At 37.9% G+C, this 19,090-nt stretch overlaps 1 protein-coding gene across 1 annotated transcript in view; it reads right to left on the bottom strand.

Annotated features, from left to right (window-relative positions):
- Positions 1-18,871, bottom strand: part of LOC115418269 (uncharacterized) — a 34,836-nt gene extending 15,965 nt beyond the window's left edge. The window contains 2 exon segments of the mRNA XM_075353468.1: positions 18,329-18,436; positions 18,439-18,871. Coding sequence (XP_075209583.1) covers positions 18,329-18,436; positions 18,439-18,537 — 207 coding nt within the window. The 5' untranslated portion in view covers positions 18,538-18,871.
- Between the last annotated feature and the right edge of the window lie 219 nt (positions 18,872-19,090).

Here is a 19,090-nt window from a genome sequence, read left to right as displayed (position 1 = left end):
TTTATTGTCCTCCTGGGGAACTTGTTTTGGGCTCAGTAGTGCTGCATACATACTGCAATCCTTACATGACATCCGTGATGTACATGTTGGAGCTGTGTCTGTAGTTAAAGGAGACCTGCTGAGTTGTGTTCATTGGTTTCTTGCTTTGTGAGATACTTATGTGTGATGCAGCGCCCTGTTTTACTGTGTTTTTTGTCTCGTATTGATGGTATAGTATTGATATTAAAGGTGGATTAAGTCAGGTAGAACACCACCCAAGGCCTAGGTATATATAAATCATTCTGGAATCCGCTATACAGAAAGGTTCATAGAGGTTGAATTTCACAAAAAAAAAAAAAGTATTTGCTTTCAGTTTGTGTTTTATCTCTTGTCCCTGGACTTGGCGATTTTATCGTCTACTGAAAATGCTTTACGTATTGCGGCTCTGGAAGATGACAAATTCCTAATCTAATCAGTCCTTGTCTTTCCCTTGTCTTGCGAAAACAAATTCTTACACATAAAGTCAACAGAACACAATCTGACTGCGATGTTTTTCTTTAGCAGTTGTTTAGCAGAGTCCAGCGCTCCATCTTCTCCTGTGACATCCAGGTTCTCTGAGCGCGGGTCATTTGGCAGTGATTTAATTAGATAAAATCATTGTGTTTGAGGAGATTGCCAGCAGCCAGTAGGCGAAAGAGTCTGAGTTTAAATAGACTAGATTGTAATTCCCTACGGCCCTGCAGCTCTCAGCTCAACATTGACTTTGTACTGACATTCATCAGCCCAGAGGTAAAAGACAGAGATGAAAAGCAAGGAAAAAAAAGACCAGGAGACATGGATTCTAGAACAAGAGGATGTTCACATGCAGTTCCTCATGTATGTCCTCCCTCTGAGAGCTGACAGGAAGATACCGATCATGTATAAAATATATAAATCAGCTTGTATAAGAACTTTACAGACTGTATGAGTGTATCTGGCTGACTGCCCGTCTTCAGTGGGTTTTTAAGGAGTGTTTCTATATCCCGTAAATCTCTTTAGATCAGTGGTGGACGTGTCCTTCATTAGACCGGTAGAGACATATGTGAAGTATAGAAGCTTTAAAACGACTTCAACAGAGATGAAGACTCGCACAGTATCATTTTTAACCTTCAGTCTGCAGCAGTCTGTGATGTTCTGTTACTATGCTGCGGTTATGGCGGAGTATGTCGTCTTCACGCCAACAGGCAGTTGATCTATCCAGATGCCAGACAGATTAGAAGATCACAACAGGCGGATTTCCACTGATGAACTTCACTCACCATGTACAGTCGCGGAAAAAATTATTAGACCACCCCTTTTTTTTCTACAATTTCTTGTTCATTTTAATGCCTGGTACAACTAAAGGTACATTTGTTTGGACAAATATAATGATAACAACAAAAATAGCTCAAAAGAGTTTAATTTCAGAGCTGATATTTAGCCATTTTTCCATGGTTTTCTTGATAATAACCAAAACCACTTAAGATAAGATAAGATAAGACTTTATTGATCCCACCATGGAGAAATTTAACAGTATACAGCAGCAACATGCAACACACCAGTGCAAAAGAAAAGGCAGGTCGAAAAAAAACATTCTTAAAAGTATAAAAGTTCTTAAAAGTGCGGTAGACTTTTGTGACCAATTTTTCATCAGATCTGTCAAACCTCAGTCTTATCCTAAGTACCACGAATCTGTAAGTCTTTCTGTGATTATTCACCTGAATCTCTTGCATTACGGTGAACAATTTTGAAGTGCCATCCACTAGAGACAAAACATGTGTTTACATTCAGAGCTGGGAGGTAACTTGGACATCTTCGTTCATCAAACATTAACCTCCTATCCATCCCCCGCTCCAACTTCTCAACAAAAGGCGACTGTGCTTTTGCAATTCTGGCCCCAACCCTCTGGAATAGTCTTCCCCATCACATCAGATCATCAGATTCTGTAGACACCTTCAAGCGACTCTTAAAAACTCCCTTTTATAAACAAGCATTTCATTAAATCTCTTTTGTTTACACCCCAGTGAATTCATGTTACTGACTTGACTTCTTCCCTGGAGTCTCTGTGCTTTATCACCTTGCAGGTTTTCCCTGGATCATCACCGGTTTTTCCCTGGATCATCACAGGTTTTCCTAAGATCATCTCTAGACCTGCTGCTATGGTCCGGCCTCTCTCCACCTTCATCTCTGGACCTGCTGCTGTGGTCCTGCCTCTCTCCACCTTTATCGTCATCACTCACTTATCCATATAGGTACGATAGTGTTTATTATACTGTTCTATACATGTTCTGGTTCGGTTATCTGTGCATGTGTCTCCCCCTACCTCCCCCCTCTCCACCCTCTCCCCCAGTCTCTCTCTATCTCTATCGCTCTCTCTTTTCTCCTCCTTTACTTTCTCGCTCTAACCCCAACTGGCCAAGGCAGACGGCCATCCTTCAGGAGTCTGGGTCTGCTCGAGGTTTCTGCTGTTAAAGGGAAGTTTTTCCTTCCACTGTCACCAGTCATAAGTGTTTGCTCCTGGAGGATTCTGTTGGGTTTCTGTAAATTGGCTTAAAATTTGATTTGATTTGATCTATCTCCCCTTCATGTGAAGCACTTTGTAACATGTTGTTTTAAAAAGTGCTGTATAAATAAAGCTTTACTTACTTACTTCGGAATTTTGTCGCGACGTGCATTGTGGGAAACAGAGGCTTGCACCACCACCTGACGGCGGCAGCTGGAACAGACACAACGCGGAAACAGCAGGAGCTCCCTTCCCTCTATGCATATTCCTCCAGCCGTTTCCATGTTTCAGATGTTTCCGCATCGTGTTTGTTTCATCCATATAATATCATATGGTTGCGCTGCTGCTGCAGGTGGCTGTACGAACCTCCTTTTCCCACAATGCACATCGCGACAAATTCCGAAGATGCCCGAGTTACCTCCCAGCTCAGAATGTAAACACACGTTTTGTTTATGGTGGATGGCACTAAGAAATTGTTCACCGTAATGCAAGAGATTCAGGTGAGTAATCACAGAAAGACTTACAGATTCATGATACTGAGGATATGACTGAGGTTTGACAGATTTAATGAAAAATTGGTCACGAAAGTCTCCCGCACCTTTAAGTTCTTCCATCAACATCTATGGAATTGTACTGCCAAAAACAGTGCTTTTAGGCATTCCATGTTTTCTTTTCTGTCTGTTTTAGTCACATGATACACACAGGAGTTAGTACTTGATTGCATAACCATTGTTTCTGATGACTTTTGATGGTCTAATAGTTTTTTCCACAACTGTATGTGTCAGTGATCCCATAAGATCTGATCTTATAGCAGGAGTGTCAAACTCATTTTAGATCCGGGGCCATGGTATAGGTTGTTAGGTTAAAAAAGAAACAAGAAGTGGTGAGTTGAGTTGTTTTTATGTACAGAATGCAGATTTTTACATGTTATTGTCAGTGATAATGCACATAAGCAGTTGAGTCATGTGGTGTTCGTGAATGATAACACATAACAGTTGTGATCTTGAATGTTGCTTGGAGTGATGAATGCTGGGAAAGTGGTATAGACCAATGAGCTTGAAGAGGGGGAGGTTCTACAGCAGAATAGGGAAAAAAGAGCGTTCAATAAAGTGAATCGACATGTTGGCTCGGAGTTCGACTCACAGGCATCTCTCTAAAATATAATACACGACGAGTCACATGACACTACGCCTCAAAAAACTTTAAATATGAGCATTTGCTCCTTTTTTTCTGTATTGCGTGTTAGTAATATATTCGAATGTGTGCCACTGTTAAACAGAAAAGTTTGAACTTCAATTTATGGGCGTATTTCAAGATATTGTTAAAGACAATATATGTAAAGATTTTACTACAGAAAACTACAGACGGTTTTGTTTTGGTGTGCTCCGGTTGTTTGAGTGTCGACAACCTTCAGGCAGTGAGTTTTACTCCCGCTACATTATGAAATACAGATGTCAACAATATAAAAACTGCTCTTCTCTTTTACACAGTACTCATTGTGTTGTGCTGTTCTGTCTGAGAGGCACAACCATTCGCAAACCACGACCATTCTATTTCTTATTTATTTATCATATCATTTATTTTAGCTACTTATATCTTACTGCTTTATTCTTATTTTCTTTTATTTAAAGTGAACAATATTTGCCCGTATAGCCTAGTTTTTCTTTGTGACTGTTCTTTCCCAGTTTTTATCTAAGTTTTCTTGACTATTGTTTGTTTAGTTGGTAAAACTGTTGCACTCACTGTCCCTCATTCACTGTCCCATTTTTAGTCAAAGCACTTTGTAAACTGTTTTTTTTAACTTATATATAATGAAAATTAATAGTATAGATAGGGCTGCTCGATTATAGAAAAAAAAAAAAATCACGATTATTTTAGCAATAATTGAAATCACGATTATTAAAAACGATTATTTGTTAACCTTAAAGTTGTTTATTTTTTTCTAGCAAAACAATGTAAAATACACTCTTTAAACATAAATAAAGCTTTTAACCACTAAAACAAAGTATGTTCACTTTTGTACGAAACAAAAAAATCTTTGAATGCAAATAAGTGTACTGTAAATTCAAGTATGTTTCCTTTTGTAAATAAATAGTGCACTGTAATTAAACTGCTATAGACTTGCCTTAGAACTGTAGCAATAAAAAAAAAAAAACTCCCGTAAAGTGCAAATTATAAATTCAAGTATGTTCAATGTAGTATGAAACAGTAAATTCAGTGGCGTGCCGTGAGGTTTCAGTTCAGGCCTTCTGTATACATCAGCCATCTAGAATATGCACGCTAGGGTTATACAGGTTAGGGTTAGGTTAATACGGGAGTTGCAGCGTAAAGAGATTCGGAGACTGAAGATTGCATTGCGGGCGAAGTTGTAAACGGAGTTGTTTTTATGTGTTTTAGTTTTTCATGAGATTATGATAACGGTGGCGGTGGTTAAACTTTAGATGGTTACAAAGGTTTGTTGTGTTAGCGGTCGATGCGGACACAACTACGAAACACTTTTTGCACGTGATGTGTTTTTGCTCTTTGTCTTCTTCATCAAACCCAAAGTGATTCCATACAATTGAATTTGACTTGCCTTTTTTGTTTACCAAGCACTTCTGCTGTGATTCTCTTACCGTTTTTCCAGGTCGCTAGGTACAACTCTCCTCTTGGGGTGGACCTGCCGGCTAGCAGGCAGCAGTAGCTTAGAGGGGGGCGGGGCAGAGCAGCTCATAGTAGCTTGCGTGCGCGTGAATTAAAACAACTCAAAATTAATAATCGTTTTTTCTCGATTACATAATTTTTGTAATCGTTGCGTGTAATAATCGAAATCGTAATCAAATTTCGATTAATTGCACAGCCCTAAGTATAGATGTCTTTGTACTCTTAGAACATAACCGCTGTAACAAACGAATGATCTGTTCATAAATAACAAACACGATAGGTTATATTTCTATATTACCTTTTGCTTTTGAGCAGTTTTCATTCATCTGAAATATAAATATGTGGGTAAAGGGCTGATAGGAAAGGGTTAGAAGATCCCCCAACCCTGAATTCCATACATTTTAGTTGTGGTGGCCATTGAGCATCTCATTCCTCTTCTCTCTCCTCCAGTTTCCTGACATCTCATCTATTGTGACAAAAACAGGATGCCCCACAAAACATCATTTTCTTCAAAGTGCTAACTATGTCTTTACCTCTAATTACCTCCTACATAATAATTCAGACTGATCAATGTGTTGTCCATACGATGTTTGACACATGTTTACATTTTACATCAAAGTTAAAAGCAGTGGTTTCGTTCCAGGCTATAACACAGACTGAACGGAGTATTGGAAATACAACATAACATCCTGTTTTTCCTGACAGTTAACGAGGACCAGATCAGCATTTCATTATTAGTGGTGACACAACGACAACAAGCCCACACACAAACACACACACATACTTTTAATGTTACAGAAAACACAAACCACAGCCTGATGCAACTATGTGAGGTCACAGTAATATGAATGGAGTCTATATAGTACCGGCTTACACAAACATCCAGAGAAAGTGAGGAGAACAGAGCAGATGTTAGGTGTGTTGTAATTGGAAGTGTGTGTTTTGCACGTATCAGCCCGACTGAAGGTGTTTAGCGCCGAGAAAAAGTGAGAAAACACGTTGACACATGCACGCTGCAGGATTTAATATGCCTGCATGAAGAGGGTGTATATGTGAGCGTTTACAGTCACTCAGCACATTTGTTAGGGCACATCTTACTAAGCAGAATCCTGATGAAAGTGCAGTGTTCAGAAGTCTTCTTCAGCACTCCCATTACACCACTCTCACAGATGAATGAAGCTACTACACACAAACGTACACAGGAGTCTGGCGCTCTGCTCCAAGTTTTCCTCCCCTCCTGTTAGGAAGTGGCTCTTTATCACCATCACTTGATACTCCTTCCTTCCAGTAGACCTGATGAATGGCTAAAACAGTTCACAAATCAGTCTGGTCCTCTACTCTTGACAGATTTATTGAAACTCTCCTCATGCTGTTTGAATCCACAGTGGGTACTGTGGTAAACTAGGAAACTAGCTACCATTAGTACTGCCTTCTTAAAGTTGTCTCTGTGCAAGTGAAATGTGTTAACATCCACATTTTTGACAGTGTAACCCAGAGAGTCGGTAACCTTTACAATCTAAAGAGCCATTTTTAACCTGAAACAGAAAATTAACCCTTAAAGACCCAGTGCTACTTTTATGTCAGTTCTCAAATGACATTTTCTCTATATTTAACCTTTCTTAAGTGATTTATCACCATTTATTTATAATATTATCCTCTGTATTTTATGTTATTCAGTGAAAATCAGATGTTTTCCGAAATGTATTTTACTGAACATGTAGATGTTCATAAAAGCTCAGCTGTTAAAGCCTAGGCTTGCGCTAGCCTATCGCCACATCGCCATTGGCGATGCATTTTCTTGGTTGGCGAAGTTGTTTTCAACCCATGTAGCCACAGTGGCAAAGGTATTTTTTAGTAAAATACTAGTAGTAAAGTAAAGTACTCCACCATAAACAATCCGATTACAAACAGAGCTGGTAGGTCACTTGGTTATTTTCGGAAATTTGTCATAAAGTGCATTGAGGGAAGTGGAGCTCCATGCAGCTGCAGTAGCAAGAGACAATGAAGCCGTTTCCGTGTTTGTTGCTGCTGCGGCCATAATGTGACAATGTACATTGCGAAAAATTTGTGAAAATACCTAATGCTGCGTTTCCACTATGTGGAAGCAGCTCGACTCAACTCAACTCGGCTCGACCCAACTCGGGTACCAGGTCATATTCCTGGAGAGTTTCCATAACAGGATACTACCAAATTTACAGTACCTGGACGTCATAGTGATACAGCGTGTTACTTCCGTGTCATCTGCTCAGAGAGTCACTGATAAACTCGCTCGTTGTGTGTTGTCTCGTCAAGCTCATGCTGAATTTTTACGTCGGTCACCAAAGACTAAATGTCCTGAGTGAATGGTGTAGGCTGTCATCATGTGGATTAACCTCCCGCTATATTTACTGTAAACTTCCACATCTGTTTTATGTAAAATGGCGGGTCACAGAGACAAGTCTCTGACCAATCAGTGGTCTGCAGTGTTTATATGTCATGTTTTAGTATCTGTTCCCTCGTCTTGGAACCTCAGCGGAGGAGATACCAAAAAACTAGTACAGGGTACCAGATTCCAGGTCCTTTGTTGTAATGGAAACACAAAAAGGTCGAGTCGAGTTGAATCAAACTGGTACGATGTAGTAGAAATATATATATATACACACACACACACACACATATATATGAAACAGCATTGCTTAAAAGTGATGATCCATTCAGTTCAGTTCAGTATGGTCTTTATGTTTTTATCCAAACTACAGGGATCCATGGAGTGCAGCTAAAGGTCTACATTTGGCCCTGGATCCATGGGTTGTAGACCCCTGGGGTAACCACTGACATTTCCATTCCACATGAAATTAGAAGGGCAGAAGCACAAGACCTCCACCACGGCCAACAGTCCAACATTATAAACCACAAAAAAAGCAAAAGGCAGAAATTAGGACCTATGTTTTCCTGCTTTTTTATTAGTTGGCTAAAAATAAGCAACATATTTCTGCCTGATCTTGTGATGCTCCATAAAAACTGCGTTAATGGTTGGTGTAAATTAAACATTAAACCCTGCTGTTAAAAGATGATGTATACCAGGTGTGAAGATGATAAACAGTATTTATCCGCCTCGACTCCTAAAACTGCCACTGATCGTTTTACTTCAGGAAGTGTTTAGTTACAGAAGGGGGAGAGTGCTATTTCCTTTTTAGGACCCTCCGGACTCCTCGGCTACATCCTTTTTGGATTAAGCTCGCGGGGCTACAATCCCAGCATGAAATAAGGTTCTATTTCTATCATGTGACCAAACCGATAATGTGTTTTGAATGTTAAATGTAACCAGTGTGTTTTAGAGCGAAGACAGCTTGCTTTGTTTGAGAGGTCGGTTGTGGCGGTGCATGTGCTCTGTGTAACAACCACAGACTGGGTGCATGTGCCACAGGAATGTATGACACAGTTGTGATCGCTGAGGAAAACTGGTGCATTATAGAGAGAAACCTGCACTGTTTCAGAGGAGGGGGCGACGTTCAAACAGAAGGCAGGGTGCTGTTGTTTCAGAGGAACAAATAAACTCTAATCAGTAGGAAATAATCTGTTTTTACTGCACGTATTACCCCCTGGAATGTGATAGTTTAATGTTTGAGTTTAAAGCAGTCCTAAAATCTATAGCTGTAAAATGATGCACCAATGAACAAGCACTCCCTGCAGTAAATGTCCAGAAATGAAGTGATTCCCCTTTTTTGCATACAAATGTACGGATTACATTGATCACCTGACAATAGGCTCATTTCCTAGCAACCACAGCCATCTGCAGCCGCTGGCATGGAGAGGACACTGATAAAATATAGGACATTTTCACACTTATTAGTAGGGGTGTAAGAAAATATCGGTTCTGCAATATATCGCGATATTTCATTTCACAATACTGTATCGATATTAAAAAGTAATGTATCGATGTTTTTAGGTATTTATTCAAATGCAGATATTGTGGAGGTTCATTTTTGTTTTTCTTTGTTTATATTTTATTTATTATTTAACACTCTTTTATTAAATAATGTTAGTTCTTTTGTTGGGATTGAACTAAAATGATGTTTTCATGTTAGTTCTGAACTAATAGAATATGAACATTTGAACAGGATCTTAAACTGTAATGTCTGTAAAACAATTTCAGTTTGAACACAGGAACATTTTGTGATATAGCATTAGATCCTGTTTGGATCAAATAAAAATGTGTTTTGTATTTGTGCATATTTCTGGTGTAATTCAATTCTCCAAGGAAATAATCCTTTAAAAAAAAGATACAAACAAAAAATTGCCTTTTTAACAGTATCATGATATATCGTGATATATCGTATCGTGTTCGTAGTATTGTCATTTGTATCGTATCGCCAGATTCTTGCCAATACACAGCCCTATTTCAGAGGAGGGGGCGACATTAAAACAGAAGGCAGGGTGCTGTTGTTTCAGAGGAATAAATAAACTCTAATCAGTAGGAAATAATGTGTTTTTACTGCACGTATTACCCCCTGGAATGTGATAATCATTTAATGTTTGAGTTTAAAGCAGTCCTAAAATCTGTTGCTGTAAAATGATGCACCAATGAACAAGCACTCCCTGCAGTAAATGTCCAGAAATGAAGTGATTCCCCTTTTTTGCATACAAATGTACGGATTACATCGATCACCTGACAATAGGCTCATTTCCTAGCAACCACAGCCATCTGCAGCCGCTGGCATGGAGAGGACACTGATAAAATGTGGGACATTTTCACACTTACCAGTCCATTATTCATACGAGATGAGTCAAAACACAGCTGTTACTGCACCATCATAGCGTAACATCTACCAGTTATCCTTCAAAAGGTGTTTTATGTATTACTGATATTCCAAACTCTGAACATCAGGGGGAAGTCTTCTACCAGAACACACTTAAGATAAAAACCACCAACGAATCAACCCTATGTATCCACAGACTGTATCACTCACTGAATAAAGTATGAAGCTCATTGTTTACACACATCTGCATTATGGTATCATTAGGGGTGTGTATTGGCAAGAATCTGGCGATACGATACAAATCACAATACTAGGATCACGATACGATATATCACAATATATCATGATAATGTTACAAAGGCAATTTTTTTGTTTGTTTCTTTTTTTTACATGATGATTTCCTTGAAGAATTGAATTACACCAGAAATATGCACAGATACTAACACATTTTTATTTGATCAGAACAGGATCTAATGCTACATCACAAAATTATCCTGTGTTAAAACTTAAATTCTGTTTTACCGACATTACAGTTTAAGATCCTGTTTAAATGTTCATATTTTATTAGTTCATAACTAACATCATAGCATTATTTTAGTTCAGTCCCAACAAAAGAACTAACATTATTTAATAAAAGAATGTTAAATAATAATAAATAAAATATAAACAAAAAAGAAAAACAAAAAAACAAAAATGAACCTCCACAATATCTGCATTTGAATAAATACCTAAAAAATATTGATACAGTACTTTTTAATATTGATACAGTATTGTGAAATGAAATATCATGATATATTGCAGAAGTGATATTTTCTTACACCCCTGAGTATCATCAAGTTTTTTTTTCTTCAAGCTAAAACTCAAAGCTGCTCATTTTGACAGTCTGTTAAAATAACGTTGTGACTTATAATCTCCATGTGCTGCATCAGTTGATAGTTTACATTATAGCTCTGTTAGCTTAGCTCTGTTTTTAGACAGAAAACAATCAAAGTTCAATCATAAATCACCTGTTTTCTGTACAGTTTGTGTTGTCAATAGCTGAACTAAAGATCTGTTTGGAATCGAACAAACAAGGTCAGAACTGTCACAGTTTAGTCTGAACTGTGGATCAAGAAAGCACAACTTAGCAAAGATAATGACGATATTAGATTGTGAAGGATCAGAACATATCGATGATCCGACAAAGCGGAGAGATCATGGAATCGGGCGGGGAGTTATACAGGGGGTGCATTCCGTGCTGTATATACCCCACAAATCAATCAATCAATCAATCAAATTTTATTTATACAGGGTGGGGAAGCAAAATTTACAATATTTTGAGGCAGGGATTGAAAGACAGTGTATGACCAATTAGTTTATTGAAAGTCGTGAGAATTATTTGCCACAAGAACATTTACATAATAGAAAATGTTTTTATTCTATGTGTCCTCCTTCTTTCTCAATAACTGCCTTCACACGCTTCCTGAAACTTGCGCAAGTGTTCCTCAAATATTCAGGTGACAACTTCTCCCATTCTTCTTTAATAGTATCTTCCAGACTTTCTCATAATAGTTTTGCTCATAGTCATTCTCTTCTTTCCATTATAAACAGTCTTTATGGACACTCCAACTATGTTTGAAATCTCCTTTGGTGTGACGAGTGCATTCAGCAAATCACACACTCTTTGACGTTTGCTTTCCTGATTACTCATATGGGCAAAAGTTTCTGAAAAGGTATGGATAATAGTGTTAGGTATGATTATGACATCAATATATGTTTGGTTTCAAAATAATTGACATAGTGCCTGCTGAGAAAAAACAACTAAATGTTCATTGTAAGTTTTGCTTCCCCACCCTGTATAGTGCCAAATCATAACAAAAGTTATCTCATGACACTTTACAGATCGAGCCAGTCGAAACCAGACTCTCAACGTGCACATCATATGACTGTACAAAGTGAAAGTGAAACTTAAGACTTAAGCGTCTTGCTGTTGTGCAGCTCATTGTCTTTTTCCCTATCTTTGGAAACTTCAATTTGAGGGAGTACGATGTTTGTTTAAGGGGGAAAAACCAGAGCTACCAGCCGCCTGTTTTGTAAGCCTGGGGCATTTTTTCATTGATATTTTGTTCCAGTTTTTTTTGTTGATGTTTTTTTTTACTTTTCATGTTTATTGAAAGCCACCTCAAAAACCAAATGCAGTTTAGTTTTTATGTTCAAGAGTGCATTTAACCCGAGTGTTGTTGTTTACATTTTAGTATGTTTGTGTTCTTGGCATATCGCCCACCCTTCTAACATCCCATAATAACTTTATACCTTCGCAAGCCTCAGAATCAAACTTATCTGTGTGGAAGAAACGCTGCCATTTCAGCATCAAACTCCATTGTTTTTATTTACAGCTGTGTCCAGTGGAGAAAACAACAACAGTGCTTCTAGATTTTATCACTTTCTCCGACTCTAATAGTTGTTTCTTAATGGTTCTCATCCCATCTGGTCACTTTCTGGTGCTATGGTCAAAAGCCCCTTGGCATATTTTTCCTCACCATGGGAGACTGGACTCACTACTCCTCCTAGTGGTCACAAATAAAAAAAAAAAAACATAAATAAATTCAGTTCATATCTTTTCAATCCAATCCACTGGTATCTTTAACAGAACTTCGAAGCTGTTCATTCTAAACAGTCTAATGATAATTTTAGGTAATTTTTCAATGTTTAAAAGCACAACTACAACATATAGTCCCTTTAATCATGAATAAATAAGTAGATGTTATAATTCTCTTTGTACTTATTTCAATAAACTTGTAACAGTGAGACCAAATCATCTGTACTGATGTAACCATCTTATTGGACTGGATGTGTGATTTTAATGGGTTTAACCCTTTCATGCATGAATTATGAGAATGTTAATCAAGATTTATTTTCTTTATTCCTCTTTAGGCATTCTTAAAAAACAATGAGATTATTATTTTTTTTTTTTATGAAGCTATTTTTCATGGAGTTGCAAAAATGTGCGTTTAATTTTTAAAGCAACGAAACGTGTATTTACTGATATACTGTGTGAAAACTATGAAATAAAAACATTAAATGCTGCTAATTTGATGTTTTCTCACATTTTAACATACACTACAAACAAAAAGTTATGGATATTTAAAATTTTTGGGGCTATTTTTTTCAGTTGGGATTTTTACTTTTTTGTGTGTGAATTGAATTGAAACACATTTTTAATGACCAGACATTATTTAGTTTTATTTAGAAATGACAAAAATCACACACAAAAAAAAGAAATATCCTTAACTTTTTGTTTGTAGTCAACTCCAATACTAGTCACTTCAAGGAGATAATATGCCCCCCCCCCCCCCCCAAAAAAAAAAAAAAAAAAATTGTTGTTAATTACAGTCTAATAACGATAGCAAGAAATTGATTTACACTCAAACATGTTAGATTTGGTTTATCAAGAACAGCCAAGTTACAGTAATGTTATCAGTTGCAGTGTATTGTGTATTGTGTTGGCTGATATGAAACTAAAATAACAAAATCCATGAATATATAAGAGAACAGCTGGAGAAGAACTGTCCACTGGAGTGACCACTGTGCATGAAAGGGTTAAAGCAGTAATTCAATATTTGGAGAATCACAGTCACTGGTTTTCCTTCCAGTAGTTGACTGAAAAACACATCAACTGCCAGCCTATACAAAGCTCTGTCTTCAGTGGTTGCCTGGCAACCTCACAGCTGATACCAAGAGTTTAGGAAGCGCACCGCTCCCGGCCAATAAAGCGCTCCAGACATAAATCTTTGTAAAACCATGACTTGTTCGTTTCCAACTGCCGTGTTTGCATTTTTGGATTCGACAGGAAGATGGTGATGGCTGCTGGGTGAAGCTTTAGCGTCACGTGTGTCGGATATGAATATTCTCATTTAATATTTGACGAAAAAAGCGATTACATGTGTTGGATGGATAAACAGATCACTAAATGATACCGTGAATAAATGAAGTCCAAATACAGATGCAGAGTGGGTTATCACTACCACATATAGTATAAACTCTGAACTAAATGAACAATAACACTGGTCAACAACAAATTTATTGTTTAAGTTTTTTGAGCTGATTTAGGATCATTTTGGTGTGCTGAATCCAAAAATCACATTAATTTTGCTCAATCAGGTCAACTTTCTGAACTCTGCTACATATTGGCTTTTGAACATTTTTGCTTACATTTATGGGCATTTTCACATCATATGATACAAAATTCTTTCATATTTCTTGCAATAAACGAGTTCTGAAGATTTGACTTTTGCCAATTTATGATTAATGTTTTTTTTAATATTACAGGTGAATGAAATGGCTTGGACTAGAAGATCTTGCAAAAATAAGCCTGACGTATTCTGCTACATCTGCGGTGAATACACCATTGTACCTAACAGGAATCCTGTTAGAAAATGATTTTTTTTTCTCTTAAAACCTATTTTGGGTGAGAACTATATAAAAAAATCAACTGATAAAGTCACAAAAATGTAATCAATTTTGTGAGAAGATCAAATTTTTCAAAATCAAATTAGCAAAAAAACCTGACCTGATTGAGAAAAACAGATGTCATTTTTGGATTTAGCGGTGCAAAATGGTCCTAATTCAGTTGAAAAAACCTAGACAACTTGCAAAAAACGGGTTTTTTGTAACCCAGTGTAATCAATAGGCCTGGGTCATGTGTTAACATACAAAATAACTGACAGGTGCATATACCAAAGCACCAATCTATGAAAACATGAAGGTTATTTACAACGATATAAAGAATATAAATGAATTACAAAGCATTAATGCAGGATGTTATGTGTTTTAAGTACTAAGCACGGAAAGGCCTGAAGGATGTCTGTTGAACTGCTCTAACAGTCATTCTCCAGTGTCAGCAGATGTTCAAGTGATGCTGTCAGACATCACACTTTATGCACTAAACACTATGATTTAAAAGAATTATTCAATCACGACTGCATACATTAAATAGTTAGTGGTAAATGTTGATACCTGATATTGAATAGGGGCGTAAGAAGATATCGGTTCTGCAATATATCACGATATTTCATTTTACAATACTGTATCGATGTTAAAAAGTACTGTACTGATATTTTTAGGTATTTATTCAAATGCAGATATTGTGGAGGTTCTTTTTAGTTTTTTTTTTGTTTTTCTTTTTTGTTTATATTTTATTTATTATTATTTAACACTTGTTTATTAAATAATGTTTGTTCCTTTGTTGGGATTGAACTAAAATAATGTTCTGATGTTAGTTATGAACTAATAGAATATGAACATTCGAACAGGATCTTAACCCTTTCATGCATGAATTATGAGAACCCTGATTGAGATTTTTTTTTTCCTGAGTGTTTTTATTCCTCTTTAAGCATAAAAAAAAATGTGATTGAAATTGTTTTTTATGAACCTATTTTTCATGGCGTTGCAAAAATGTCTACTCAGCTGGACACCGTGTGTTTAAATTTTGAAGCAAAGAAACATGTATTTACCGATACACTGTGTGAAAACTATGAAATCATTTTAAAAATATTGTTAATTTGATGTTTTGTCACATTTTAACAAACTCTAATACTAGTTATTACTCACTTTATGGTGATTATATGAAGAAAAAAAAACAACAAAAAAACTTAATGTTAATGACAGTCTAACAACAATAACAAGTACTTAATTTACACTCAAACATGTTAGTGCAGATCAGGTTTATCAACAGCAAAGTTACGGTAATGGTATAAATTACAGTGTATGGGATGATGCTTAAGTGTCCACTGTGTTAGCTGATAGGAAACTAAAATAATAAAATCCTTGAAAATATGATAAGAGAACAGCTGTAGAATAACTGTCCACTGTAGTGACAACTAAAGGGCTAAACTGTAACGTCTGTAAAACAGAATTTCAGTTTGAACACAGGAACATTTTGTGATACAGCATTAGATCCTGTTGTGATCAAATAAAAATGTGTTCAGCATTTGTGCATATTCCTGGTGTAATTCAATTCTTCCAGGAAATAATCTTTTAAAAAAAGAAACAAAACCAATTTTTTTTGAAAAAAATTGCCTTTTTAACAGTATCATGATATATCATGATATATTGTGTCATGATCCGAGTATTGTGATTTGTATCGTATCACCAGATTCTTGCCAATACACAGCCCTGATATTGAATACTGTTGTTTTTTCTGTTTGGTAGCTGCAGTATTTCATCCACACCTGAGTCATGATATGTGGAAATACTGATAGATATTTGAAGTATTTACAGTAACAGACAGAAAACAGTGTTGAGTGGTGACTTCACCCAGATAGCAAATATTTTGGCAGTATTATGGCATACATTTGGCATCTTTGGCTTTCTTTTGGCATTATGAAAACCTTTAGGCTTAACTGTGGTATGATTAAGGTTATCCATAATAGATATGGAGGCACCAGCAATATATATCTGAATTATGGCATATGTGTGGTTAACCAAAAGACTGGGCAAAGAGTAGGATCAAGTATAGGGATGGTATGGCATGTTTATGGCAAGCCAGAAGACTGACTAAAGAGCGGCAACATCTTATTCCATATATGGATGTGTTTTGGTTGTGTTTTGGCATATTTCTGTAAAGCCAAAACACTGCGCAAAGAGCAGGAATTTCTACCCAGAAGAAAACCCCACTTCATTTTAAAAGCATGATCAACACAAAATTTGGGTGAATTTTGGCCTCTCTTTGGGTCAGTTTTGGCTACTTTTTGGCTGGATTATGGGGATTTGTGGCTTTTCTGGGACAATTATGGCTATATTTTGGAAGTCCGCAATTAGTTTTGGGTGAATTTTGGCTTCCTTCTGGTTTGAGTTTGGCTTGCCTATTTTGGGCCATTTAGGGCCCATACACAGTGGTGGCACCAGGATTTTAAAAGTGGGGGGGCAACTGGGGGGCAAAAAAATGTCACGCATAGTGCAAAATTAACGCTTTGCGCTTTAGCGGCTGCAATATATATAGCCTATCTGTTACACTTTAGAGGGCAATTTTAGGTAAAATCAGGTAATACTTACTGTATTCAAGGTATTTGTTAAAAACTACAGCATGAACAACTCAGACTTTCTGTTCTGATTATTTAATAGGTACAATCTACTTTCACATATTTCTCTAAACACATCAGAAAAATATGCAGCAAACAAACAGCAATGCCAATGTATGCAAGTGAATAAATGTTGAAAACAAAATAAAACTAATAGCCTAACCAACTAATCAAACAAAAAGTATGTATACAATGGCTTCCACTACATGCACATGTATATAATCACTGACAACATCTGGAGGCTTAGGTCCACTTTCATACCGACTGCTATAATCTTCATTCATTTTCTGAACCCGCTTTATTCTCACTAGGTAGCTACATAGGGGCGAAGGCGGGGTACACCCTGGACAAGTTGCCAGTTCATCGCAGGGCTGAACATATAGAGACAAACAATCACTCTCACATTCACACCTATGGGCAATTTAGATTAACCGATTAACCTATTAGTGCATGTCTTTGGATGGTGGGAGGAAGCCGGAGTACCTGGAGAGAACCCACGCAGACACGGGGAGAACATGGTTCCACCCCCCCGTCGACTGGTGTTGGAATCGAACCCAGGACCTTCTTGCTGTGAGGCACGAGTGCTAACCACTGCACCACCGTGTCGCCCACTGCTATAATCTTCTAGCAGAAATTTAAACTGAGTGATAAAACCGACCTGAACAGTTAACAAAACTATTTGTAATTAATAGGTGGGTTCAAAACATGAAAAACTAGTCCTTATACTACTCGTGCTAATTCTTTGCTTTACATTTCTTATGTAGCAGAAAGATGAATGCAATACATGCGGAGGTATTCATCCATTCCAGAACTGAAGGCACACATCATTATGAACCTACAACTATATTATTCAGAAGAAACAACCTCTGCGTATTAGACCTGCTCTTCAGTCTCTTCTTGAGCAGCAGTGGGGCTTTGGACAGTGACCAGCTGGCCTTTGAGAGAACCCACTATAGATGCATGCGTTGGGGGGGGGGGGGGGGGGGGGGGGCTGTGCCTGGTTGTATTATAACTGTATCAAAATGTGTTATGTACGCTTTCACTGACGGATTTTTCATATTTCTTTTTTGCCCAAATTTTCCCAAAGATTTGCCCAAATGTTGTGACTGGGGGGACATTTGCCCCCCATGCCCCCCCCCCCCCTTGGTGCCGCCACTGCCCATACATCCACCCAGAACTTTGCCAAAATGGCATGCCAGTTTTGGGCCAGATTTAAGCCATAATGATTTTGCTCTCTGAGGCAGTGGATGCACATCTTGGAAAACAGTCTGTCGCCATACGCACACGCACGCACGCACACACACGCACACATGCACACATACACACACGCACACACACGCACACATGCACGGGATAGTGGTTTCTACATCGGACTAAAGCGCTCTTACCATCTCCATCTTCAATTTCCTGATCTTCTCATCCAGACTTCTCTTGCCCGTCTCCTTGCCGGTGTCGTGCGTAATGCCCAGCTTGGCTTCTCCCCGGAGAGAGCTCGCCCTTCCCGCATCCACCTGAGCAAACCCTCGGGGGTCTTCCGGCCGATTTCACCTCTATGTCTTTCGATCTGGGATCGCTTCGCTGCGGTGCTCTCATCCATCGTGTGCGTTTTTTTTTAGGCTTTTACGCGCGGCGAACACTGCGTCCTGTGCGTTTCTTCTCGTAAATTGTTGCTTTTCAAGCTGCGGGAGTCACTTCCTATAGAAGTGTATGGCATCCTATGCGACTCCAGCTGAGTTAGACTGCGCCAAGAGAGAGAAACAATCTGACAGCACCAGCTTCACATCATATCCCAGCAGGATCACACCGGAATAAATCCTTTTTCCAGTTGATTATTTTAACCGTTCTGTCATTTTTGCCACAAATGGAATAAAATGCAATAAACAAAACTGATGATCATCAAGTGAAAACTGGAGCAAAAATCTAATTGTGTTGTTTTTTTTGTTTGTTTTTGTTTTGTTTTTTTCCGTAGGATCCTCATGCAGGCTGAATTGCAGAGTCCATGTCCTGCTTCTGATCCCTGGAGGATGATGATGGTCGCCTTTTGTTGGAGATCCCTACGATGGGCTACATTGCGCAGATTCCACCTGCATGATGACAGCGACCAGCAACCGCAGAGTGAGAGCGGAGACCCCGGACCGGCAATGCAACCA

Source organism: Sphaeramia orbicularis, chromosome 4, assembly GCF_902148855.1.
Source record: "Sphaeramia orbicularis chromosome 4, fSphaOr1.1, whole genome shotgun sequence".
NCBI lineage: Eukaryota > Metazoa > Chordata > Actinopteri > Kurtiformes > Apogonidae > Sphaeramia > Sphaeramia orbicularis.
The sequence above is the reverse complement of the archived record's forward strand: the minus strand, read 5'-3'. Positions and strand labels throughout refer to the sequence as shown.